The 26,332-nt window shown below is 36.6% G+C and overlaps 2 protein-coding genes across 4 annotated transcripts; one reads left to right on the plus strand and one right to left on the minus strand.

Annotated features, from left to right (window-relative positions):
- The first annotated feature begins 301 nt into the window (after positions 1-301).
- On the plus strand, positions 302-25,749 carry LOC120419311 (serine/threonine-protein kinase meng-po). The gene is made up of 6 exons (XM_039581979.2): positions 302-990; positions 23,229-23,669; positions 23,742-23,841; positions 23,900-24,082; positions 24,142-24,249; positions 24,311-25,749. Exons 2-6 carry the CDS (start codon positions 23,324-23,326, stop codon positions 25,449-25,451), a joined length of 1,878 nt encoding a protein of 625 aa, XP_039437913.1. The 5' UTR covers positions 302-990; positions 23,229-23,323; the 3' UTR covers positions 25,452-25,749.
- Positions 7,842-23,339, minus strand: LOC120419310 (ionotropic receptor 93a). Of its 3 annotated transcripts, none has more exons than XM_052708078.1 (13): positions 23,199-23,339; positions 18,358-18,510; positions 18,162-18,298; positions 13,774-13,894; positions 13,165-13,712; positions 13,019-13,112; positions 12,795-12,955; positions 12,568-12,744; positions 12,328-12,509; positions 12,210-12,255; positions 11,935-12,097; positions 8,630-8,689; positions 7,842-8,573 (listed from the first exon to the last, which is right to left on the minus strand). In XM_052708078.1, the coding sequence occupies exons 3-13, from the start codon at positions 18,213-18,215 to the stop codon at positions 7,900-7,902; spliced, it is 2,280 nt and encodes a 759-aa protein (XP_052564038.1). In that variant the 5' UTR covers positions 18,216-18,298; positions 18,358-18,510; positions 23,199-23,339; the 3' UTR covers positions 7,842-7,899. The 3 variants fall into 3 exon arrangements, with proteins under 3 accessions (XP_052564038.1, XP_039437912.1, XP_039437911.1); XM_039581978.2 differs by lacking the exon at positions 23,199-23,339 and adding an exon at positions 18,579-18,889; XM_039581977.1 differs by lacking the exons at positions 18,162-18,298; positions 18,358-18,510 and having other exon boundaries at positions 23,199-23,329.
- Positions 25,750-26,332: the final 583 nt, after the last annotated feature.

The following is a 26,332-nucleotide window of genomic DNA, read 5'->3' on the forward strand; positions in this document are numbered from 1 at the left end:
CTCCCTTTCGTCCCGATCGCGCGTCGACTCGGCGGGTGCGGAAAATTTCTCTTTTTTCCTGGGAAAAGTGCGATTTAAGATTCTTTCTCCTTGCTCATTTTTCTTCAAAGTTTATCGGCTCGGCTCCAGCCAACAGTGTGCGAGCCACCTGCCGCGAAGATCCCCAGATCTTGTGCCGATCGCGTTCGACTGGAGATCATCAATCTTGAGGGTGGGGAAAAGTGATTATTTTTGCAAGAAAAACCAAATCGCACAAAAATTTGAAAAATGTGAGTGAAGCCACTGCTAGCCGGGAGTGTGGCGACGAAGAAAGCAAAGCCAATAAAAAAAGAAGAAGCAGAAGCAGAAAAAAAGAGTCGGTTTGGTCCGAATAATTTTAGAATCCGTTCAAGCTGCTACACGACGCGAACCCGACTTTGGCACGCCGCAGCAGAGCGCAGTGCAACGCTGCGAAGGAAAATGACAACCTCCTGGCTCTAAGTACATTTCGAAGGGGGGTCGTCCCTAAGCGTGTGTGTGTGTTCGCAAGTTGAGCGAAAGATAATTAGAAAGGAAAAATCGGCGATGATGGATTTTTATGAGCCGGTCTGTGACTAAGAAAATTTTGGTCCGGTGATTATGGTGAAAAACAGCTGAAAAAAAGACGAAATTATGACGTCACAGAGGAAATTTGAGGCTCAGCAGCAAATCGTTTCCAATTATAAATAAAAACTGAAGAAATTCGAAACGCCACCGATTCGTGAAAGTTCTGAATTTTAACGGCCACAGCGCGAATTGTGGCGAATTTTCCACGCGTGCAAAAACCACAATAAACAAAAAAGGTTTCAAATGGAAAATTCATGTTTCCTCGAACGGGAAAAGTCAACATTGTAAAAGATTTGCTGCTATAGTGTGCGAGTAATACTAGTGACGTGGTGAACGTTGCTATAGCGACAGTGAAGAGGAAAATTTGCTGTTTTTACTGGATGCATTTGTTGTTGGAGGGAAAAGGTAAATTCAACTAAACAAATAAGCAATCTGATGATTTCTGTTGAAGTGCAATTTGCACCTCGTTTTTCCTGAGCAAATGGTTTGAGCTTGGTGAGCGGTAAGACAAGTTAAATTTTCCTGGGCATGAATTGTTTGTTGATCGTGGATGAAGAAGTATTCATAACTCATGCAATGATTCGTTTATTTTCACAATGAATTCTGGTTGTCTTAGCAAGGTGGAAACAATTTCCTGGATGGGAAACAGTTCTGCCTAAGCTGATTGAAAATGTGTTGACCAAATCGTTTGGAATTGAAACATTGAGAGCGTTCTTTTATTACGTAATGCAAAAATATTAATTTTTGATCCCCCTCCCCTCTCGTAATAAAATTTCTATTAAATTAAAAAAAATATATATGGAACGTAACACGGCTTCCGAACCACCCCTAACAGCGTAACGTAATAAAAAAATGTATCTGAAGAATTAAAAAAAAATATTTTGTATCCACTGGGATTGTGATCTTTTTACATTTAAAATTGTTGAATTCATTTCAATATTTTATTTTCAAATATTCGAACTGTAGACAACCCGTTTGCAGACAATCGTTAAAGTTAAAGTTGTATTAAAAAAATGTTGGTAGTTCCTATAGTTTGAAAGATGAGTAATAAACTCTACGTTTCGGCAAATCGACCTTTTAAAATGAATGGAACTTTGCCCATGCTTTCCTTATGTCAAATTAATCCTTTTTGCATCATTTTTTTTTTCATTCAAGGCTTCATACAATTTAAAGAGCTTGACATATGAAATTGTATCCAGAGAAGCGATTTGCTGATCGATTAGGTGTCTTTGGCAAAGTAGTAGGTTTTGATTGGACTTTTCTGAAACATACAGAAACAGTCATGCCCCGGCTTTGTACACCTCGGTTTTGCACTGCCCCGGATTTGATTCGTTCAGCTGCCTCGGTTAAGCACGTCCCAGTATGGCAGACATTGGCTATAATCCTATGGAATATCTTCCAAACTTTAAAAAAATATAGTGTTTCAGAATCGGAATGATGTCAGCTATTCATTGCAGTTATAAATGCTTGATTTTTTTTTAACGAAATTACGTATTTTTCCTGTGTTTTGAAAATGCTATGTTTCTCGAAAATATTCTCAAAATTCTTGTTATAGCAATATGGGTATCAAATGATCGGGATTTTTTCATACAATTAAAAAGTAATAATTTTGTTTAAACACTCAAATTTTTCCCAATAGTACGTATTTTCGAAAAAGTACTCAACATTTTAGTTATTTACAATACTGCCCATAATTGAAAATTCGGCTATTATGCCAAATCAAGTATTCCGAGAAAAAAGCGTTTTAGTGTTTGTCACCAAATCTCCGTCAAGGCAATTTCCCATAAGAGTGGCATATTAGCCGTTTGATTTTTCGCATCGGCAGCCAAATCCAATCACTACATCCTCTACCACCTGATGCTTATATCTCGTTTTTGCAAAAAGTGGATATTACCCTTTTTTCAATGGTGGGCAGAATATGGGTATCAAATGATCGAGATTATTCCATACATTTCGAAAGTTATAACACATTTTTTTAAATACTCAAAATTTTCACAAAACTACGATTTTTGAAAAAGTTTCAGTTTGTTACAATATGGGTATCAAATGATCGGGTTTTTTTTTCATACATTTCGAAATTTATAACACAATTATTTGAAAGAACTCAAAATTCTCACAAAACTACGTATTCTCGAAAAAATACTCCAAATTTCAGTTTTTTACATTAGGTAAATTTTTTATTGTGTTTTCGCAAATTTGTGTTATTATTTTCGAAATGTAAGAAAAGATCCCGATCATTGGATACCCATATTGCAGAAAACTGAATTTTTGATTATTTTTTTCAGAAATACGTAGTTTAATGAGAATTTTAAGTATTTAAAAAAAATGTGTTACTATTTTCGAAATGTATAAAAAAATCTCGATCATTCGATAGCCATATTGAAAACTACTGAAATTTTGAGTATGTTTTAGAAAATCCGTAGTTTTGTGAAAATTTTGGGTATTTCCAAGAATTTCTTTTTCATACATTTCGAAAATAATAACACAAATTCTTGGAAATACTCTAAATAAAAAAAATTCACACATAAAAAAGTATAAAAATTGAAATTATGAGCCATGGTTTCAACCTTTTTATTAAAAATGTGTTTTAAAGTGCATCTAGTTGTTTTGCAATCATTAGTGCCCAAAATATTTAAGTATTGACGAAAATTTTATTTCTGCGGAAAAAAAGTTTATGCGGTGCTTGTACATCAGAATTTCATAAAAATTCAAAACATTTTTAAATGAGCCCGAACATGCTAAATGTTTCAATCCGGAAAATGCATTTTAGATTGTTTTCAGTTGACTTGAGTTGACATAAACTTTGAAAAATATTTGCAACGGCCTAAATGTAGAAAACAAAAATTTAATTTTGGAAGATTAGAAAAAAAATCTTTTGAAATTTGTAACATTAAAAAACTATGCCCCCTGATTTTTGAGCATTTTTTAAATAATTCTTGAAAATAAAGGTATTTGCTTTAAATAAAATAAAAGCAAGAATAATTGTTAACACGATTCCTGTCCTAAAAAGTTTATAATTATAACTTAATTAGAGATTTTCACGCTTTTTTCTGGTCACTTCTGACAGTTATAGTTGATTTGACCAAATGTGATGAAGTATCAGTATCGGTTCAAAGTTTGATAGTTTCAGGATGTGTCTTAGGTTTTAGAAGGTTGAGTTTATTTCTATAATTCCTTACTGGAAAATTTTTACATTGATAGAAAATATCAATAATTCCAATGTCATTAGTAAGTCAACAATATGTTTACTTCTATGAACGTGGTAATAAATCTCAAAATGAATTATAAGTGATTATACTACCAATAAGGTTCATCGCCAGCAATTCCGGGATGAAATATGATTCAAGGTTAAAGTGAACCGTTTCCTACGAAAACCGGTGAAAAACAAGTGAAAATACGCACTAATAAAATTGAAAACGTTTTACAAACACAAAAACAAAAACACTTTGAAACTCAACACGCTCGACAACCACAATTGGCAGCAAACGACCTGTAGCTTGGCGGAAAACGCCACGACAAGCAGCCACGAGAGAATTATTACAGGCTAGAAAATATGACCAACATCCACTTGTTCGAAAGGATTTTCTGCGAAAAGGAGGGAATGTCATTAAAACACTAAAAAGAAGAAGACGTAAAACAGACGCAAAAGATCTATTGTGTCTGGCGCTGATGAGCAACTTGCAAAAACCTATTTTTGGCCATTAGACTCAAGTTTGATGTCCGACTAGTTGATTTGCTGGTTTTGGCATAGAAGCAAATCGCAGGCGGTGACAAAAGGGGAGGGATTTGCATAATTTTGCAGGTTCATTCAGAAGAAGAACCCACCCTAAAGTAGAAAGGGGCGATTTTTCTTCGAAATAATTAGCTATTGTTGAGAGTGGGTTCTGTTAACGATGTTGAAGATTGAAAAGATACGGAATTTGAAGAATTTTCAGTTGGTGTTAAATCAAAACAGACAGAAAGCGTGTGTTGACACGCAGCGGGGGGCAAGAAACAGCAAGCAAATGTTCAAGGTTGATTTGCTCGCAAATCCACAGGGGGACAGTTTTTGTGTGAACCGTTTTCTTCTGCAAACATCACATTACGCGGCGAGGATTTACGTGGTGACTGTTGAACGTTGACCGGTTGCGGGGCCACCTAGGACGCATGGGTTTCAAAATAAACGTTAATTTGGACAGGCAGATAAATATTTTCCTCGGCGTCTCATCAGATTTTCTGCAGTCCATTCTACTGAGTGACTGAAGAACGATTTTAGTATTATCCTGAATAATTACTTTTAAGTAATCCGTTTTTGCGAAAATAAAACTCGTATGAACCTTCAAATGTCTATAGTAGCACCAGTACACAGTGGAAAAAGGTCCCAAAAAATTACCGAAACATGGTTTCGCGCAACCCACCGATTGTTATAAATCACGATCTTCGATTTAACACCAGAACAATGATTTAATGAAAAAATCCACTTTTACGTCTTTTACCAATCTGTGGTACCAAAATTCAAAATTTGAAAAAGAGTAAAAAGTAGTCTTTTACAAGAAAGCAGCATCAATAAGCGTTATGGAATGGATTTTGCCAATTTTTTCAATGATAATTTTAATTTTGATTCATTTTGTCTGCCCCCTAATTTTTTGGGGAAATATAGTCAAAAACACAAAACTTGAAATAAAATTTGGAATTGCCTTAGAATGCCCAATAAAAGGTAAAGCAAGAAAAAACATGAAAAACATCAATTTTGCTCTTGGCAGGAAAAATACTATTTTAAGGCGAAACGGAAGGCGAGTTCAGTTCAACTTAGAGCAATTCCGGAACTCGACAGAATGCTATCGACCTGTTGCGTCTGCAAAAAAACAAAACTTTGTAAGTTACGGCGTTTTCCATAAAAGTGCTTCCAAAAACTCGAGTCGTGGTGTCAGTATTGCACTGCCTTTCTCGTTACACTTTAAATTTATTTCGATGTCAATACAAAAATGCAAATGAGCTAAAAAAAGGATTATAGTAATTAATTTTAATATACTTATGAACTACGTATTTCAATTTAAATTTTTAAATATACGACTCGTGCTGAAAAAAATGTTTTTTTTTTCAGCTTGTTGCATTAAGGCTCTGGAAGGCATCATTCCCGATCGGCCATTTGACGGCCATGTTTATTTTAGAAAAACATTCAAATCTTTATTGTATTAATCAAAAAATGGTTTTCTTTGTGTTGTTTGTAGAAGCAGTTTACATAACGTGATTATTTTTTTCAATTCAATTTACTATTTCTGGACACATAATTCGGAACCATCATTGACAGTCATTGCCCCAAGAGTGAAGGACACCTTCTACGACCTTAACTACTATTTCAGCAGCGTTTAGAGAAATAGTTTCGTTATTTTTAAACATTGGTTTGGTATTTTAAATAAAATTTTCTTCAAATGGAACATTAATATGACCTATATTAATGTTTTATTTTAAAAAACCATGTTGAAATATTTGTTATAGTAAGTTTTCTGGTTTTGGCATGGATAAAACAAAATTATCATTTCCATAGAATTAGGGGGCACCTGTCCAATTGTCTTGCAATGATAAGTTTTCAAAATGTCTAAGAATTGACAAAAAGTTTTTATTTGTACATCGGAACTTCATACAAATTGAAAATATTTGCAAACATTCCAAATGTAATTATCAATAGATATAAATGATTTTTTTTTTATTTTTTATTTTTTTTACTTCTGCTTTATTGGACCAATTTTAAAAGGGAGCGACATGAACTTTGAAAATATTTGCAACGGCCATATAAAAAAAATGCCTAAGGTGTCCGATAATGCGTACCGTTTTCCGTATCAAATTCAATTTCATACAAAAATCATGATGTTTTTTTTCGGCGAAAAAAAAATCGTTAGTACTTAGATATTTTGCAAACTAATGATTGCAAAACATTAGGGCAGGTGCAAAACGTATTTTAAAACACTTTTTTTTATTAAATGTTAGTACGATGGCTTGTGAGTTAAATTTGTATATTTTTTTTTGCCCCTCCCCCTCGACTTAGGCCATAGTTGAGGGACATAAACTTAAAAAAAATATTTGCAACGGCCTTATTAATCGTAATTAATTTTCTAGAGGCAAAAGCTCTAAAAAAAGTTTAAGTTAAACAATTTCTAGGTATTGCTATTTATTTATTTCTTTTTGTCAAACGAGATTTAATCTGAATATGATAATTAAAAAATCTTTATAATTTTTAGTTTATAAGGTTTTATTGAGCATTATAACAATTTATTTTAAACATTTATAGACTTCATGATTATTTATCAGTTTTGCTACAATAACTATACACTGTGACAGATATTTGCAAAATCTACAAGCAATATGCCCTGCATGCAACATTAGCCTTAATTCTATTTTTTCACTACTCCACAAACTGAAAACTCTCACTTTTCATCCAAATTATGTCATCCACCGGTCTCATCTACACGTCGCGTCGGCGTCGCCGTCATCACTCAGTAGCGAGTAATTTGGGAGAAAAACGTTTTTCCTTCATCATACTACGCACCGACCTGACGCAACCGCTCTTGACTCAACAGGTGATTCCGCAATCTTCATTCTAAAATAGATTCTTTGGGATTTTTGGGGTGTGTTTGGAGAGATTTCTGATTATCTACGGTTTAAATATGTTTTTTTTTTCTTAATAAATCAGTGCAATTAATTTCTATTTGTTTTTCTGAGAACTAATTTTCTAGTGAAATTCACACATTTTAATTTTAACCGTACTCCCCGAAAACCTCACTGTACTCCAACTTAATGGATCACATTTTGGTTAAATTTTCGTTTTTCGCTTTGTCAGCACTTTCATTCAGTTGGAAAAACGTGTGTACGAACCGATTTCCCCGTCGAAAAGCAGTTTGAAGTCTGTCAATTTAAATTCGAGTTTAACGAGCCGGTTCGAGGCAAACAGAAAAAAAGTGTAAGGATGTGCGTAAAAATAAATACTGTTTGTTTGTTCTTTCGTGCTGTTGTGAAAGGGTTGACAGTTCATTCATGGCTGTTCGGTGAACTGGTTTTTTTTTTTAAATTTGCAATTACGATTTTCACTTATACTATTAAGAAAAATTACAAGAATCCAAATAAATTTTTTAATGATTCTAAAAAATAGGACTTAATAAAATTTAAAATACAGAGACTGAAAGCTCAAAGCATTGCCACTATGAATATTTTGCATGAAACTACCACAAGTATCAGCACTACAATCATTTGCAAGTAAGCGGCCATCTTTTTGCTGCAAAATCTCCGGAATATCCTCCGATCGTGTGTTGGTAACTTGGTTGGTAGTCTGAACTTCATTCAATCTGTAAACGGCTGCAGCGATTGCTCCTTGGACTTTTTGTAGAATCTCCACCCAAACTCAATCAGAAACAGAAACATCCCCGAAGAAAACCCGATCAAAAGCACGTAATAAGAGCCAGCCATGTCGTCATTGTTGACCGTGTGATTTTCCACGTCCGTGTTCTTCCGTGCCTTGGAACACTTGTCCTCCGAGGGCATGTAATTGCTGAGCCACTTGTGGATAAACCCAAACTGATGCATCTTCGTAATCTCCGCGTTGATGACATCCAAATACGGACTAGCCTTGGGAAGAGCCAGCGCTATTTGTTCGTCCAAAAACTCGTCCAAACTCAGCGCAAAATCACACCGATCATTCTTCAGGAACTCCCTCTTCAGCAGGTACTTTAGGTTGGTCCTCCAGTCGATGTGCACGTGGTGGCCGTTCCGAATCGACTGCACCATCGAATCCGATTCGTCCGAAATAAATGTAGCTCCATGGGACAGCTTGAGATACTTGGCGTCATCGGTTTCCCTCAGAAACTGCTCCAAAAACGTTCCCTTGCGGATGCTCCAAGTTATTCCCTCGTTGTTGCGAACCAGCTGCGAAATTGTCGTGATGGGAACAGCGATCTTGGGGAAGGTTAGAAAGGCAACCAGATTTCCGCAGTAGGTGGTGACGATAACGAGGACAACTAGAAGAATAACATAATTTGGAACTTAGTTTTTTCTAAGGTTAACTGGTTCTTACCCAACCACCATGTTCCAATAATAATTCGACCACTGTCGGCATATGGAAGGTAGAGTCCACCTAGAAACATGACAAAAAATAGTGTAAAAAACACATAAATTCATGGTTTGTGTCCCATGGAATAACTTTGTCGAAAAGTGCGAAGAGAATCTCTGAAGATTTTTTCTAGAATTTATAAAATTAATTTAAACGTTAAAACTCGTACAATTATAAATTATTATAATACTTCCACAAACCCAAACTCAGGACGTGATATACATTCTATAACACTCTTTAAAGTCGACGATCTATTCGCACTCTTTAATGAACAGCAAATAATTTGCTATATATTTAATGATTAATTTTGTTGTCGTCTCTTCCCCACCCCCCTCCCTTTTCAAATTTCCTTAAAAATCAGGGCAAAAATAGCTATTGCTAAAAAGTTGTTTTCATTGGAAATACTTGCAAAATCGATTGAAAACTTTTTAGAAAACATTGCACAGTGGGCGAAATGGAACCCAAAATGAGACTTAATTGAAAGCGGCTGGTTCCCTGGTATGAAAAATAGTGTTTCTTATGTAAAAAAATCCGTGATGGTTTTATCCACCGCAAGAAACGGCAAAAAGTCCATTTTGGCCCAATTCCCCATTTTTTTACATTTTTTCTTGAAAATCGGTCTGTATTTAGAGCGGATGCTTTATGCGGCCATTCAAAATGCACTTAACCTCTGTGAAAATGTCCCAGGAATCCAGTAAAAATAACCACTTGCACCGCAAAAATCACCTAGGGTCCATTTAACCCCAATTTCACTATAAAATCATTTTTGGCCATTTTCAAATGTTAGGTCAGATTTTACAAAACTAAAAATATTGTTATCGTAAAGATCAGACAATTTAACATAAGAATGACGATTTGCACTTGATAGTTTAACACATTTATGTTGATAAAAATAAAAATTATGTTAAAGGCAGTTTATTCTGCGTTTAGGAAAATTGGCCCAAAAATGATTCTTCATTTTTTTTATTTAGTTTAATTTCTATATCAATATAAATGTTTCAAACTATCAAGTGCAAATCGTCATTTTTATGTAAAATTGTCTGATCTTTACGATAAAAATATTTTCAGATTTTTAAAATCTGACCTAACATTTGAAACGGCCAAAAATGCTTTTATAGCGGAATTGGGGTTAAATGGACCCTAGATGATGGTTATTTTTACTGGATTCCTGGGACATTTTCACATAAGTTAAGTGCATTTTGGATGGCCGCATAAAGCCTCCGCTCTTAATACAGACCGATTTTCAAGGATTTTTTTAAAAAATTGGGGAGTTGGGGCAAAATGGACCCTTTGCCGTTTTGTGCGGTGGATAAAACCATCACCAATCGATTTCGTGGGTTTTTTTACATAAGAAACACTATTTTCCATACCAGGGAACTCGCCGCGTTCAATTAAGTCCGATTGAAATGCAGAAATTTTTTTTTCGCAGAGTTATTTTATGTTTTTGGAAAAAAAATCCTTTTTATTAGATATTGAACACATATCTATCTATTTTTACAAATCAGTAAAAGTTAAATCAAATTTGCAAACAAAAAGTACTTATTATTTTGTTCTTCATAAAATGCACCGTTTTCAAATTTAGTCACCTGAAATTTTAGATTTTTTTTTGAAATTTATTAGATTGATTGATTTTTTTTACATATATTTCATTTTTCAACATTTAAAATCAAATCAAGGCTGATTGGAAACCACCTATAAAAATTGTTTTCTTTTTAATTCAACTTTTTTAAATTGCTATTCTGCCCATGCAAAAACAGCACGCTGAGAAAAACGCAGTCAAAGTTTGTCCCACACACAAGGCATAAGTGTTAAGTTTTCGCGAAAAAACTGAATTTCCTTCTGATTTCTAGAACAAAGTACTGGATGTTGTAGGCTCTTTTGAAAGAGCACACGATTTTGATCCAAACTGCAGCAAAAACTCAAAAACGATGAAAATGCACATGTGACATTAATGTGGTCAGGGGCAGTATAAGGCTGTTATAAATATTTTTCAAGTTTTCGTCTACTCTTCAAAAAACGGTCAAAAAATCTGCACTGAAATTAAAAAGAAGTACCAAATTCCTAAATTCTAGGAATTTTGCCTCTTTTCCTTATTTAGTTATCTGGTTTTTTGGATTACTTAATAAGGAAAGGAGGCAAAATTCCTAGAATTTAGGAATTTGGTACTTTTTTTAATTTCAGTGTGGGGTTTATTTTTTTTAAACTTCAAAATTTTTATGTAATTTTAGGTGTAATCAACTGAAAACAATTTAGAGTGCATTTCCTTACATTTATAATCATTTTAAACATATTTAAGTTAATTCAAGCATATTTTGAGTTTTTGTAAATATTCGTTGTACATTACCGCAAGATTTAGTCTGGTCTGGATTTAGTCTTACCTTTGGATCACTCTGTCGAACACAAATAAAAAATCTACTTGTTTATATTTGAAATTATTATATTTTTTATATCTTGGAAACGGTGCATTTTAAGGAATTATTTTTAAAGTACATTTAGATTGCAAATTAGATTTTCCTTTAGAAATAAAATGATAAACATTTTTAAATATTATTAAAAAAAAATGAGAATTTCCAATAATTGATATATCTATAAAAAGTTAGATTGTCCACGCTTTATATAATTTTTTTTTTATTTGTATGGAAATTGTCCACGATGGGGGGGGGGGGGGGGGTTTGAGATTTCCAAAAAAGTGTCCACGTGGATTATGGATGGTCCTTTATTTCTTTTTTTGAATAAAATAAATTTTGCTGAACACTCTGGAGGTCCTGGCCAATAACAAAATAGCAAGTGCAGGTGGGCACCTATGCTTATGCTTAAAAAAAATTTTGCTGAATATTGTTATGTTATTTGTTAAATTTCTCTTTCAATGTATTTAAAAAAAATTTAATTACGTGTTAGAAAATGAAAAAAAAGTTAAATTTGCCTTGCAAATTCAAAATATAAAAAATAGAGCTTTTTAAAGTTGAAATTTAAGTATTTATGTTTTTGACATTTGATTTATGGAAAATTTTATACTGCACTATAACATTTCAAAAAATTTCTAATAATCTTCTTAAATTATTTGGATAAATCAATTAATTAAAAAAGATGTGAAAATATTTCATGAATTGGGTTTATGGAATGGTCGGGCCCGAAGAATATTATACATATTTTTCGAAAGCTTTTTATCAAAATAATGTCATAATTGCACTATTTTCAAAGAAATTTGAGTAGTATGGAATGCGAATAATTTATTTCACCTTAATTTCAAAACTTAAATTCCATCTCACCTTGCTGCAGCAGCGCCCCATACAGATACCAGAAGCAGTTGTTCAGCTTGCCCAGCCCCAGCTTGTTGGACTTGCCGTGGTGCTCGTAGAACGGGCTAACGCGGTTCACCACGTACAGCAGCGGGGCCATCATCAGTATCGTCAACCCGAGGCACATCCAAGTCTAAACGAATATATTTAAAATGCGTTTGCATTTGAAACGAGAAAGAAAGTTTGCGATCCAAATTTAGTCCCACAAATTAAGGTTCGAGTGAGTGAAAAAGATGATTAATTACATCAACTGTGAACGGCGACAGAAACAGAAAGACGCGGCTCAGCTCCCTGAAAAATGTTTTCGGAAAAAGGGGGGCAAGTTAACATTTATGATTTGAAGATGGGGTTAGAAGTGTATACTTTGGTCTCGACACGATGAAGCTGTACGTCTGGATGCTGATTGGCACCGTAAAGTTGATGAACTTTTTCTGCTTTTCGCTGACCGTTGCTCCGACCGCGGCGAGCAGAATTTTGTTGTCGATTAGGGACTTCATGATCTCGGACGGGATGTCCGTGGTGACCGTGTGGATTTCTCTGATGGACTGGAAGCAAAAAATATGTTTTTTTTTACAATTTTTGGAAATAAAATTAAATGGTTACCGTATTGTTTCCGTCCTCGGTAAGATTTCCAACGTACTCAATGTTGGTTTGAGCGACTATGACGGTGTAGGTAAAGTTCAGCTTTCGGGACAACTCTTCCAAGATGTCCATCACGACGCCCCCGGATAGGGTGGGATGACCACTTTCGTTAAAGGACACAAATTGCCATGGAGGGTTCTAAAAGCTTTTTTCGTTAGGGTTTAGTTCAAGGAATTGTTATTACTCACATGGTAGGTGTAAAAGTTCAGGTGAATTCCTCGAAATCCGTGAGAGATGTGCGGAAACAGAAAGTCGGCCATCACGAACCCGTCCTGTGGTGTCCAGTAGCCGACATCCAGCATCTCAACCTGCTTTCGCCGTCCCACCGCAGTTCCGGATAACACATCGTCTGCAATAAACAAAGTATTATTTAAATAGTTTCAGTTAAAATTCTCAAAAAAGTCTAACTTACCCGCGGGTAATTGATAGGTGTATCCCCAGGTTTCTCCAGATTGTACTTTCCACATCGAGCACTCGTTGCAGGTATCTTTTCCAACACGTTCCTCCTAAAGTAGATCAAAAATAACTTCAAGAACCAATACTCAACACAAAAGCCACCTTTATGATCTGCAGGATATCATTCTTCCGCTCCACCTTGGTCATCCGAATGACCTCCCACTCCTCATCAGCAATCTGCCCGTAAACAGCCTTCTCCTCCCTTATCAGCTTAGACAGTCCCTTTACCAGTGCATTCACCAGGTTCTCAATGTAGCACAGCGTCTGGGACTCGCAGGATGCCGCAGTCTTTCTCATGTTGTACACGAACGCAATGTTGTCCCCCTCGGAGATGATCGAGTGCACGGACGAGATGTTGTTCTGCTCCGCTGTCGTATCCGATATCACGTACAGCCACTGGGCCAACGGGTTGACCATCTTCAGCTCCTTGGCGATGTCCATCACCAGTTCCATCGTCGTTGCGGTTACAATCGCTATGAAGTTGGTGCCAATGTAGCGGGTCGGTAGACCGAGCAGTACCTTCCGGACGGCTTTGCGTTTCTCCCACATGTGGGTGTGGCTCTCGATGCGGAACAGGGACAGCGATAGTGGGAGGACATCCTCCGACTCCTTGGACAGGGCTAGGACGGAGCGGGCGACGATGTCGCGGTCTCGTAGAAGAAGGGACACAGATTAGCTTGTGAAATTCGTTCAAGATGATAAAATACCTACCAAAACTGTCATCGTACAGCAATATGGCAGACTTCCAGCTGAAGGCCTTCATCGTTTTCATGTCCATGATCACTTGGGGCAGCTCTTCAAAGATGCCACTGGCGGGAATTGATTTGGGGATCTGCAAAAGTGAATACCGTCATCTGGGGCGAATTGGGACTACAGTCTGAATAGGGACAGCAGTGATTAGAGCATTTAATGGTTTTAAATTTGGAAATGGTTGTACACATTTTGTTGGTCTAAGTCTTTTCTAACCGAAACATATCAGAAAAATCAAAATATTGTGCTCCTACATGGTTAAAACTGCTGTGTTGACGGTAGTATATTCTTTTGCATTGATGCTAACAACCAAAAAAAGTGCATGATTGAATTATCCGAAGTCTTTAAGAAAACTTTGGATAATCGAAGTTCAGATAATCGAAACATTTGATAATCCAAGTTTGAAAATATTAGAATAACAAAAAGTCTTAATTTAAACCTTTTTCAATTATTATTTGAATTTTTCAGTACCATTGTTTGCCTTTCTCACCTTACTGAGCAAAGTCTTTAAAACCACTCGAAAAATGAACTTCTTAATTTGACCACCTAGACCCACCTTCAGTCTTCACGTATACATATCGATTCAGAATCATGTTCTGAGCAAATGTCTGAGGGGATGTGTGTAGGTGGGTGGACACAAAAATTGTCATTCGATTATCTCCGAATTGGCAGAGCGGATTTTGACCGTTTTGGTTTCATTGGATCCGTTTTGGGGTCCCAAAAGTCTCTATTTAAAATCAGCAGTTTAGTTAAGTACTTCAAAAGTTATGCTAAAAAAACGATCTTCACTACATTTCAGAAGATTGTAAAAAGGGTGGTTATTGTAAGAAAACCCGTATTGTTATACATTTTTAGAAAGGTTTTAAAAAGACCTTTCCAACGAGCACACAACATTGTAGATCTGACAACCCTATCAAATGTTATTAGCACTTAAATGTTATTTATATACTTTTTGAAGGCCGGATCTCAGATATTTCAATGAAAATGATGTCCGGGTCCATCAAGCGACACATCGTTAGTTAGATAATTGAACGATCTAAAAAACATTCAATATTATGTTCTTTTGAAATGTTAGTCTTGATTAAAAAAAAATAAAATATTGTTTTCGGAAAGATCGATAAATTCCGAATGTTTCATATTTTAATATTAAAAATCGGACCATTAGTTGCTGAGATATCGACATTAAAAAATGGTGTGTTGGTTGGGTGGGACTTAGAAAACATCAATTTTTCCGTTTTTAAACCTTTGCATGGCTATATCTCAGCAACTAAGGGTCTTAGCAACAAAGTTCAAAAAGGCAAAATAAAGAGAATTTGCTCAGCTCTTCAAAAATATTTTTTTCAAAAGTAGGCAAACATGGTCACTAATTTAAAAAAATGAATAACTTTTCAAAAAAGCTACCTAAACTACCACGGTCCAAACTGCTATGCTGTAGCTATCTTGAAGAGCTCTTGTAGAACTCTTGGAAAAAAATGTTACTTGGGTAAAGTACTTTTTGATTGCAAATTTGGTTTAAAATAGAAAAACGAAGTTGAAAAGTTATTGGGACCAATATTTCAATTTTTAGAAAAAAAATCTGTATTGATTCAAAAATTCATGACTCTGTCAAAGATTTATGCACATTCTGGACATTTCTGAAAAGTTGGCATTTTATGTCCCCTAACCATTAAAAAAAATTAAATAAAAATAGTGCAAATAAAAATAGTGTTTTGTTTTGCAAATCAAGTTTGAGTGACAAAAAGTGAAATAAAACATCACCAGAATTTATTTACCGTGTAAAAAATTCCTTCAGAAGATACAGATTTTTTAATTTTCATACATCACTTTTGTAATTTGTATGGAAAATTATATGGACAAACTAATTATGCAAAATGGTTTCTTTGGGCATACCGAATGCACCATAAAAGTTTCAGCTTGATTAAAAAATACAAAAATATCGAATAACTGAAATCTCAGAGAATTGCTCAGTAGCGTAACCTCCCATTTGCACTTTCTTCACTTTTGAGCTAATGATGCAGTTTGGTTCTGAATCATATGGTCTTTGCATATTGTGACAATTATGCAACTGTACTGTTTTGCTGTCTTAAGAATTTCATGGTTATATTTTTATGCTTATTTTTGAAAACCAGGCATAAACGTTGAAGCTAAGTTTTAATTAATGTATTCCCTACCCTCCCAGAGCAAAATTAAGAAATTAAAATAAAACATCTATACTAAAATTTACTGCGTTGACCAGAATTTATAAAACAAAGGCTTATAGGCTGATTTTAACGTTCTGTTTAAATCGCGTTGAAAACTGCATTTCGTCAAAATTGTTTCATTTTGATGTCATAAATGAGCGATGCTTAGGAGCAGCGAAATCTTTTGACTCTCATCAAGAGAAAAAATCCAAAGGGGAATGGCTCTCCTCTCTCGCGCACGAAAGATCGTTTAAATGAAACTCAAAAAATCATCACCTTTATTATTTGGGGGAATTTCACTACTACACTTGCAGGTGTAACGTCCAAAACTTATCGGTCACTATTCGTAAATAAATAAAAAGAAATAAATTTATTAAAGTGGTGTTTACAATTAGATTCACAAAAAATCTACAATTGATTGATTTTTTCTTAGTACGCGAAGAAAATTCGCATATAAAAAGGATTTATTTTTTGCGATTATTAAATCCCTGCTTAGAGGCAGCAATCATGGGCGATAGAGGGTTAGTTTAGTGAGTTTTTTCGTCTTATCTTTTAATTTTATTAGTGCTACTCTTTATAAATTATAAAGAGTAGCTCTAATTAAACTAAAACAAAGGACGAAAAAACTCATTTTATTAACCCAATTTTGTATAGACTTCAAATAGGAAAACCATAACATTTTATACAAATTAAAAAAAAACACAAATTTGAAACAACAAAGATTAACTTCATGAAGTCTACAAATGAACAATATTCCCAAAAATGTAAATTTGTCATTTGGTTGTTACAATGTGGATACTTTGTATGGCTAACTATTTTCCATATTAAATACAGTTTTTCACACAGCAATTACCCCGACCACTCTCCGATTTACGTGAAACTTTGTCCTAAACATTATTTCGTAAAATCGCGATAACTCGTGATGGTTATAAGCAAACCTTTTGTATTTCTAAATATTTTTTTTTGTAAATGTCTGCTCTACAACTTTGTAGAACATTGTTACACTCTTAAAAATAACCCTGTTATGTTACAAAAAAACACTACATTTTAAATTAAAAAAAAATGTTCTAAATTAAATAATTACCCTTCTGGGCTATTGCAGATTCGAAAAGTACATTAAATTTCCCTTAAAATGACATGTTCCAAGTTTTTTACACTTGAGTAAGGCCGTTGCAAATATTTTTTGAAGTTTATGTCCCTCGAATCTGGTCGGGGTCGAGGGGAGGGGGGGGGGCAACAAAATAAAAAAAATAAAAATTGAAATTACAAGCCAGTGTCTCAACATTTGAATGAAAAAAGTATTTTAAAATGCATTTTACACCTGCACAGTTGTTTTGCAATCATTTGTGTTCAAAATATGAAAGTATTGAAGAGATTTTTTTTTTTTTCGCCGAAAAAAAAAACTTTTTGCGGTACTGTACATTGGATTTTCACAAAAATTTAAAATATTTTGGATCGATCCCAGACATGTTAAATATGATTTAGAATGCAGGAAAATGCATTTCTAATTGTTTTCAGTTGGTTAGATTTCTATTTCCCTTGAAATTTTGAAGTTTTTTGAAAAAATATTGTTTTGCCCCCTGATTTTTCGGACCGATTTTGAAGGGGGGGGGGGGTGACATAAACTTTGAAAAATATTTGCAACGGCCTAACTAGTAACGGTTTTTCGATGAAAAATACGTTTTTTCGGAATTTAGACGTCCAATTTTACATAAAAGTCCCCACCGTGACCTCTGGCACTCATTTTCGTTTTTCTCCAATATTTCATTTATTTTAAGTTAAGGGCGATTGGAGGACGTGTAGATGAACAATCTCAAGCATTTTTTAAATTGGTTTTTCGTAAGTAGGTCGAATACCGATGCAAAAAGGGCTTTGTTTACTAATGGCTCTTATGTCTTTTTGAAAACTAATCCGAGATATCTTCACCATTTCAGGCTACAAATTATTGAAAAACACGTATTATTTCGCATGTTCAAAATTGGAAGGGCTCGTACCACCCCTCCGTCACAAGATATCGAAAAATGGAGCTCGGATTCGTGATCAGGGACAAAAGTTACGCGAATCGAAGGGAGGTCGTGGAAACTTTGATTTCTTGTGAGTTGGCGGAGAAGTACCCTAATTTTTTTTGAAAAAAAATTTCTGTTTTTTAACTATATCTCACAAACTCACCATGATAGCATTGTGAGATGGCAACCGTGGACAATCCGTGTCCGTAATTGCCATGATGACCAGATTTTCCTTCGCCGCATTTCTGTACACGTCCCAGGTGTTTTCACAGTTGGACACCGAAAGCACTGCGGTAAAATCTACACCGGCAAAAAATCATTATGTTTTCACATCTTTTAAAGAAATCACAAAACTTAACCTCTTCTCAGATTGATGCTGGTCCAGGAAAAGTATTTCACGATCAGACCGCCATTCTTAAAGTTGTCTCGCAGGATTTGCTCAAAGGTGCGCTTGGTGTTTTCCAGCAGGGCCTCGTACTGGTTATCCAGGTATTCCCTGTCCAGGATAACCGCTGCCATTTTGATGAAATAATCCATTTAGTAACAAGAAGCATGCAACATTTTTAAGGAAAATTTTCACCAATCGAGGCATTAGCCGAAATCAGAGATGGAAAGTCATCCCCAAGGGATGGCTTAAAATTGCACAACACTAAAATCACCACTAGCACTTTCACCTGGAGCTTCATCTTCTTCCGGAACACGAAAAATAACTGTTAGTCCGAGCCGGCAGCGGAACCGGTATTTATACCAAACGCTTCCGTGCTTCGGGTGCAGGTGTTCCGTTGGTGTGACCTGAACCCGATGAAATAGTGATTGAAGGAATCAATGTTGCATACGAAAGGGCACCTATTCTGGATGGCTGGTTCCTGGGCTAGGAAGGGGTGGATTGTGGTTGGTTGAAGTGATTAATTTTAAATTGGGCTTGCAGGAGGGGAAATGGGGAAGTATAGTTTTGCAGCGTGTATTTTTGTTTTGGTTGGTATTAGGAAATGCGATGTTGACGAGATCAAATATCATGTTTTAAAAAATACAAAAAAAATATTCAAATAACCTAACTATTAAAAAAAATGTGTTTTATTAAACTTTCAAAATGAACAAATGTAATTTAAAAAACACAGTCAATGACTGTGCCACAAAATTATATAAATTTTGAAGCGCAATTGATTTAGATCAAAAATTCCTTCAGTGGCTTCAAGAAGGCAACAACCGGCACATGCTGATTCCTTTTGGTGCTGAAATTTGTTAAATTGAATTTAACACAGAATATTTTATAGTGATGATCAATTTTCTTCGAAAATGAAAAAAACCCGCATCTTTTAAGCCATTGAATAGTATGGACCAAAATTTTGCCGACTAGTTATGATTTTTTTTAAATAGTGATTTTTGAAAAAAGAAGAAATCTCGTACTTAAAATTTTATGATATTTTTTTTAAATTTTGAAATCGAATTTGCAATCGAAAAATACTTCAGAATTTTTTTGAATAAGTTAAATTTCGCCCTAAATTTTTTTTTGATTTTTAAAATAGTGTCCATGATTGTCCATTCTGAAAATATTTTTTTCAAAGTTCAGAAAATTTGCTATAAAATCGTCTAAGAGACATTGAAGATTGACCTCTGGTTGCTGAGTTAAATTTCCCAATCTTTTCGAAAACAATATTTTCAAAAAAATAATTAAGACTTAAATTTTAAAAGGGCGTATTATTGAATGTTTCACCCTTTTAAAATGTTAATCTTGATTCAGAAAATTTGAAAATGTTATTGAATTTGAGTTACTGAAAATAATATTGAAAACATTTTTTTCCCTTCTGATATATTGGAAGAATGGAGCAGGTGGCCATAATGGAGCACCCGCAGTCGAGCAGTTTTTGACAGTTCGCTCCATAAGAAATACATTGTAGAAAAAAGCAAAAACTGCTCGAATGGAAATGCTCCATTAATTAAAAGTTAAATTTATATATTTTATTATTATTTATGTGAGTTGAAAGAAAACATTTCAGCTTATAAAAAAACGAATTTCAAATTTGTTGGTGCTATAGTTACCGAGATACATGATATCAAAGTCGCAAATGGGTGTAAAATGGCTAATTCGAAAACAACAATAAAATTTCGAGAAACAAAACAAACGCTAACATTTCCAAAATAGTTTAGGGTTGCAATTTTACCAGAAAAATCTTTGAAATGGCAAATTTATGTATCAAAAGTTAAATAAAATATTAGACAGTATTTTTTCTAGACCTTGTCACAAAATATGTTGTTTGAGATGTTACAATACTCGTTACATTGAGTAATTTTCCTTCATGATTTTACCAGTTTTTTTTTTATTAAATTAAAAGCAGGCAATTTCTGCAAATATTAGAGATGCAGCCATTTTTTAAAGATATTCGTCAACACCGAAATATTTTTTTTATTTAAAGAAAATACTTGGCATTGAAATTCGATGAATACAAAGCGACGAATTATATTTCATTCTGCTAAAACGCTCAACCAAACAAGTAACCATCAAGTTACCATCAATAGAAAAAAAGAAAAGCTCACATTTCATAAATTTCAATCATTGAATAAAGAGAGTTTTGTTATTGTTTCTAAAGAGTTTTTAAAATTAAAAAAAAGCAATTTTTAACAAAAATTGCCCGAAAAATGCTAGATCACTAATGTATTTTTAGATTTAAAAATGATATTTTATTGAGATTGTGTTTGAAACCTTCCAAAAATCACTTAAATAATTCTTACACGGTCAATATTCTCCAAAAAATGTTAAGCACTTTGTATTGGAATTACTGACAAAAATCATGCAGTAAAATTCAAAGCAAACATTTATCTAGTTTTGCAACAAATTTATTTCAAATTTAATGTTGAATTTACTTGATCACGTCAAACAAACAGGATCCACATCAAAAGTTCTCCGATTTGGCTCAAATTTGGCATGGGAGTTCCTTGGCCAAAATAATCAGATTTTTTTTTTGTTCGGTGATTAGGTTGGTCCTATCTATAATAGAGAAAGATTTTCGCAAAAACCACGTTTTGCAAAATATCATATCACTGGAACTGTTGAACCAATTTTAGCTCGCCAAAGTTCAAATCGAAGATGATTAGTCGAGCTTTTAATGAAAAATTGAAAAACATTTTAAAAGCTGAGCTGAATACACTTATTGATCAAATTAAAACTATGTTGGCTGATTTGAAGGTATCGGAACCAAAGAGTTCACAGCAGAACACATTTTTTATGATTTTCAGGATGTTTTGACATAGGACTATGTCTCTACTTACTATATTGGGGGGCCAGTTCAGAAATTCGATCCAAAGCGTCACTTTTAGACGTTCAACAAAAGGGGACATTTCGAACGCTTACATCTTATATATTATTTTCCCTGTGAATTAATCCGGACGGTTGAACCACCAATCGAAAGGGGAAGTCTATTTTTGAGGCTATCCAGTGTATTTTTGGAAATATCTTTGAAAAAAAAAATCCCTTCCAAAAGAGCTAATCGGCGAATCTAGACATCTAGTCAACGTCATAACGTTAGTGTTGCAAAGACAGTAAATTATTTCAAACATTCATATTATTTATTAGCCAATATGTTCCAAAAATAGACTTCCAATTCCAACCTACACGCCTCGTGTGTCCAAATAAATCGCAAAAATGGCTTATGTGCCTTAAAAGTGTCCTAAATGCATTTAAATAGTCATCAAAAATAAAATAAATTAAAATGCTCGGAAATCTATGACCGTAAACCTTCGGACGAATGATTCACTCGACATTTTGTAGTGGAATAGTCATACTTGAAGCCTATTGTATGGGTTTTTGCCCAAATTTGCCCGAGGCTTTGTATACCGAGCTCGAAAACTAGCAAAATTTTCTCGAAATCTTGCTATAACTCATCACATATAGCTCCTATCAATTTGGCGTCTTCGACAAAGTTGTTTGTTTTGATATTACTGACAACTCTTCTGAACATTGTAATCGTCTAAAATCAAAGTTCAACATAGTTTTAGTCAAAAATCGTTTTTTTGGCAGGGATTTATGAAAAAGGTACCAAAACTGGTATTCAACGCAAATATAGAGCTTTGGCGTCTTCGACAAAGTTTGTGGAAATTTTCAGCCCTACAACTTTGCCGAAGACACCAAAGCTCTATCTCTTAACTGTCAAAAGTTAGAAATTCCATAGCCTGCTGTGATGAGTATTTTGGAAAACAAATTTCACCAAAAGTAGGCCATGACAATGCTGAACAAAGTTGTAGAACATGTCAAAGCACGAAAATGCTTATTTTTTGCTCTAATCAATTGAGTTCGTCAAAACAGCATTTTGAACCACTGTGAGTCGCTATGATGCGGCGGTTCTCATGAAAAATGGTCATTTCGACAGTGGTGGCCAAAATAGTGGTGGAGTGGCCGCTGCCTTCAAAGAAGGTTCCCCCGGGGCCTGGGGGGACATTTACAGAACCATACGAGTTGTTGAAATATGGGTATCAAAATTCATGGTTTTTGATACTGTACATGAAAATTGACATTTCGACAGTAGTGGCCACACCCTGGAGTTGCCGGTGCCCTCATGGAAGGTTCACCTTGGGGGAACATTTATACCAATTTTGCCGACAAATCTATGAAACAAAATAAAATAATCTTATTCCAGATTCCAATAGCAATCCAAAAACTCATTCAAATTGTTTGGTCCTATGTCTTTCGGTCTCTGACATACCATCTTGAACTTTTTTGTATAGTTTTGCAATTAATTAATGGAATTTGGTACATTAATTGAATAATATTCAAATAATATTTCAAATTTAGGGAAATTAACTCAGCCCTCGTACTCACGGTTGAGTACCGAGAGTGTTTGCTGCGAGGAAGTTACTCGATTTTGAGTGTGAGTGGTTTTCCGAACTCTGTAGTGAATATAAAGCACCATGCGTCCCCAGCAAAATATACTGTCAACTTTTCGATGGAGAAGCATGATAATATAAGTTCAATTATTTTTCCAAAATACGATTTTTTTTTCAAAAAATCGTCTCTCGAAATTCAAAAAACTTGTTACGGGTGACAACAAAAACAATCTAGAAAATGCAATAAACGAAAATGAAACATTTTATGACCAAGCCATGTTTAATTATAAATTACTCAAGTATACGAATTCAAGCCGAGCTCATCACTCAGACTGATTAAATGCGAATCGCCTTGAAATAGCACCAACAACGCATTACTCACCGTTATTTCGTATTATTGTCTCATTTTCAGCACTTGAGCCGCTGCATCAATAAAGACTAGAATCTGCGCTCCATCCCACTTCGACGTTTCTCGTCCCGAGCTGAAAGTCAACCACAAATGCAACAATGGCAGGACACTCGTCAGGCTTATCGCGCAGCAAGTCCTCGACCGGAAACATCCACAAGATCCGCGAGTTCGAGCTGGACAAGGTCACGCTGTCCGATGAGTTCGACATCCTGCAGATCGTCGGCGAGGGCTGGTTCGGCAAGATTCTGCTCGTGGAGCACCGGGCCACCGACACGGAGATGGTGCTGAAGCTGCTGCCGAAGCCGTTCGTGTCGCTGACGGACTTTTACAAGGAGTTTCACTTTAGCTTGAGCCTGGGCAATCACAAGAACATCGTTACGACGTACGATGTGGCGTTCGAGACGGCCGGGTTCTACGTGTTTACGCAGGAGTATGCGCCGCTCGGTGGGTTGACTTTGTTTGGGGGGGAATTTAGGGTGGGTAGATCTGATGAGCGATTTTTTTTTCTGGTTCCAGGCGATTTAACGTCAAATGTGTCGGACAGTGGAATTGGGGAGTTGCATACCAAACGGGTCGCCCGGCAGCTGGCTTCTGCCATCGACTACATGCATCAAAAGTGAGTTGCGATGGGGCGTTCAAATGTGGCGGCAATCAATCAATTTTTACCTTTGCAGAGAACTCATCCACCGGGACATCAAGCTGGACAATGTGCTGGTATTTCGGTCGGACTTTGCCCGCATCAAGCTGTGCGACTTTGGCGAGTCTCGTCGAACCGGGGAGGAGGTGCTGCGGCGGAACGAGTGGCTGCCGTACAGTCCCCCGGAGGTCCTGGCGGTTAAGACCGATGATAAATACAAGTATGAAGGATTGTTGGTTTCGGGAGTTGTTCAGATTTGATTGAAGATTTACCTTTCAGGACTGATACTGCACACGACGTTTGGCAATTCGGTATCGTATGCTTTGTCTGCTTGACGGGATGTCTACCCTGGCAGAAGGCCTCCATCGATGATCCCAGATTCAATAGGTAATATTGAGTCACCAGATTCTGAATACTTAAGATTCAAGTAATACTCTCGTCCTTCTAGGTTCCAGGTGTGGCACAACGCGACGCTCACATTTCCAATGAAACGCTGCCCGAAGCTGTTCAAGCTGCTGTCGGCGCGGGCGTGCAAGATCTTCAAGAAGTTCCTGGACCCGCGTCCGGACCGGCGGCTGAAGGCGCTGAGCGACGTCCAGAAGTACCTGGACGACCGGTGGCTGGCGAAGAGTGCCGAGAAGGAGATGGCGGACAACGAGCCGGACGAGCTGTGTCCGTCGATGTACTCGTTCCATAGCAGTGTGGACGAGAAGAATCGGTTGCTGTCGACGTTGGCGCAGTGCGGAATCGAGACCACGGTGGACAGGGCGGCCAAGAAGAACCGGATTAGGGACTGGATTCAATCGTCGGTGATTACTGAGGAAGAGGAGGAGGATGATTCCGGGACGGCAACTCCGACCTCGACGGCTTCAAGGACAGCCATTCCTGGGCACGTGTCGTCTGTTGCGGCGATGGAGCGAGCGGCGGAGAAGAAGATCAACTCGACGGTCAAGGACGCGTCACAGAAGCACATCGACCCGCGGACGGGCACGATCCAGCTGAGCCCAAGCGAGATGGGATCGGTAAACAAGCCGTCGTCGATCGCGATCAAGAACGATCGTAACAACAACAGCAGGGACAAACCGATGACCAATGGGGGGAACAACTTTAGCTCAAACAGGTTCTACGACAACTCAGTTCCAGTCAACCCACTCGCGCACAGCAACAGCGGATCCACGACCCAGGGTCTCATGAAAGCATTTAATTCGGCAGCGGCCGTGTCCGTGCCGGAGATCAACGGACGATCCACCAAACCAGCTCAACCAGCATTGTCCAAGTATCAAGAGAGTGCCGTTCGCGACTCCGGATACGGAGGATCCACCGACGGAAACCGCCAGCGAAGACTGGCCCCGACCAGCATGGCCAGCAGCAGCCCAATGGTCCGACAATCCCCAATCCTAGCGAAACGATCCGCCATGATCGCGTCGGACAACACGACCCACGAGGACGACGAGGTTCTGGACGAGGACGATCGGGAGTTCCCGAACGACTTTGAGGATCTCATGGAGTCCAACAATGGGTACAAGCTCAACGGCAGGGCCGTTGCCAAGGACAGCCCGTACGACAAGCTCTTCTTTAGGAGAAAGTGATCGCCGCTCGTGATCGCGCTCAAGTTGCACCGGTTTGCAAGGCACCTCGTTTCTTTACACACACACACTTTGGTTTTTCTTTAGTATCGTCGCGAAGAAGAAGACATTTTCGGTAGTTTGTCGGCTACGATCGGGTAGCCGGTTTTGGGAGAAAAATCGCACTGATGTTCGTTAATCTTGAAGTGTTTTTGCACACGGGCACACATTTTGATACCACTTACACACACGCACACCACTATCTCACGATATTCATACTTTGACTGTTACTATTATTATGATTAGTTAGGTAGATAAGACAGGGGCTCTCTCACTTGCTGTAGTGAAATGGACACTGATGAACTTGGAGTGCCATCAGGCGGTGAAGAAGAAAAGTGTAAAGCCTTTTTAGATAAGACAATTGGGAATTTGGCTAATTGGATCTGCTGTATAATGCGGTTTATTGTACGGTTTACTGTACCGTAGCTGTTTTGTATGACGAGAGATAAGAACCGAAATAAAGCAAACAAACAAAAAACAGTAAACGGATGAAGATGTCTACTTTTGATCTCCGAAATTGCGTGTTCCAGAGCATCGACAAAACGCCACACATCTGCACCGGCAAGATCATTGTTGTTATCAAATGTCGCGGCAGATTTACGAACGTGTAGCGCCATCTTGTCACAATGATGGATGACCCTGCCCCTGAGATTTCATTTGATGGAGCAGAACGTGACTGAGGAGATCCGCGCCCAAGGTACGTCAACTTCATGTAAACAAAAGTCGGTAACCTATTCTTACATAAATCAAAACAGTGGTTGACGCGAGATATGACCGAAGCTGGCCAGTTTGCTATTGAGCAATTTCGGGTGATAAGACGAGGACCGCGGGAGATTAAGCTGGAA

Source organism: Culex pipiens, chromosome 2 (genome assembly GCF_016801865.2).
Source record: "Culex pipiens pallens isolate TS chromosome 2, TS_CPP_V2, whole genome shotgun sequence".
In the NCBI taxonomy this organism is placed as follows: Eukaryota; Metazoa; Arthropoda; class Insecta; order Diptera; family Culicidae; genus Culex; species Culex pipiens.

Bases quoted from the DNA above. Each gene is read 5' to 3' on its own strand.
- LOC120419310 (XM_039581978.2), bottom strand. From the start codon at position 18,684: ATGAAGCTCCAGGTGAAAGTGCTAGTGGTGATTTTAGTGTTGTGCAAT. The intron at 18,299-18,357 runs GTTAAGTTTTGT...TTGCCGGTGTAG, and splicing joins CAGCATCAATCTGAGAAGAG to ATTTTACCGCAGTGCTTTCG. The intron at 13,113-13,164 runs GTGGCTTTTGTG...GATCTACTTTAG, and splicing joins ATATCCTGCAGATCATAAAG to GAGGAACGTGTTGGAAAAGA.
- LOC120419311 (XM_039581979.2), top strand. From the start codon at position 23,324: ATGGCAGGACACTCGTCAGGCTTATCGCGCAGCAAGTCCTCGACCGGA. The intron at 24,083-24,141 runs GTATGAAGGATT...TTTACCTTTCAG, and splicing joins AAGACCGATGATAAATACAA to GACTGATACTGCACACGACG. The intron at 24,250-24,310 runs GTAATATTGAGT...TCGTCCTTCTAG, and splicing joins GATGATCCCAGATTCAATAG to GTTCCAGGTGTGGCACAACG.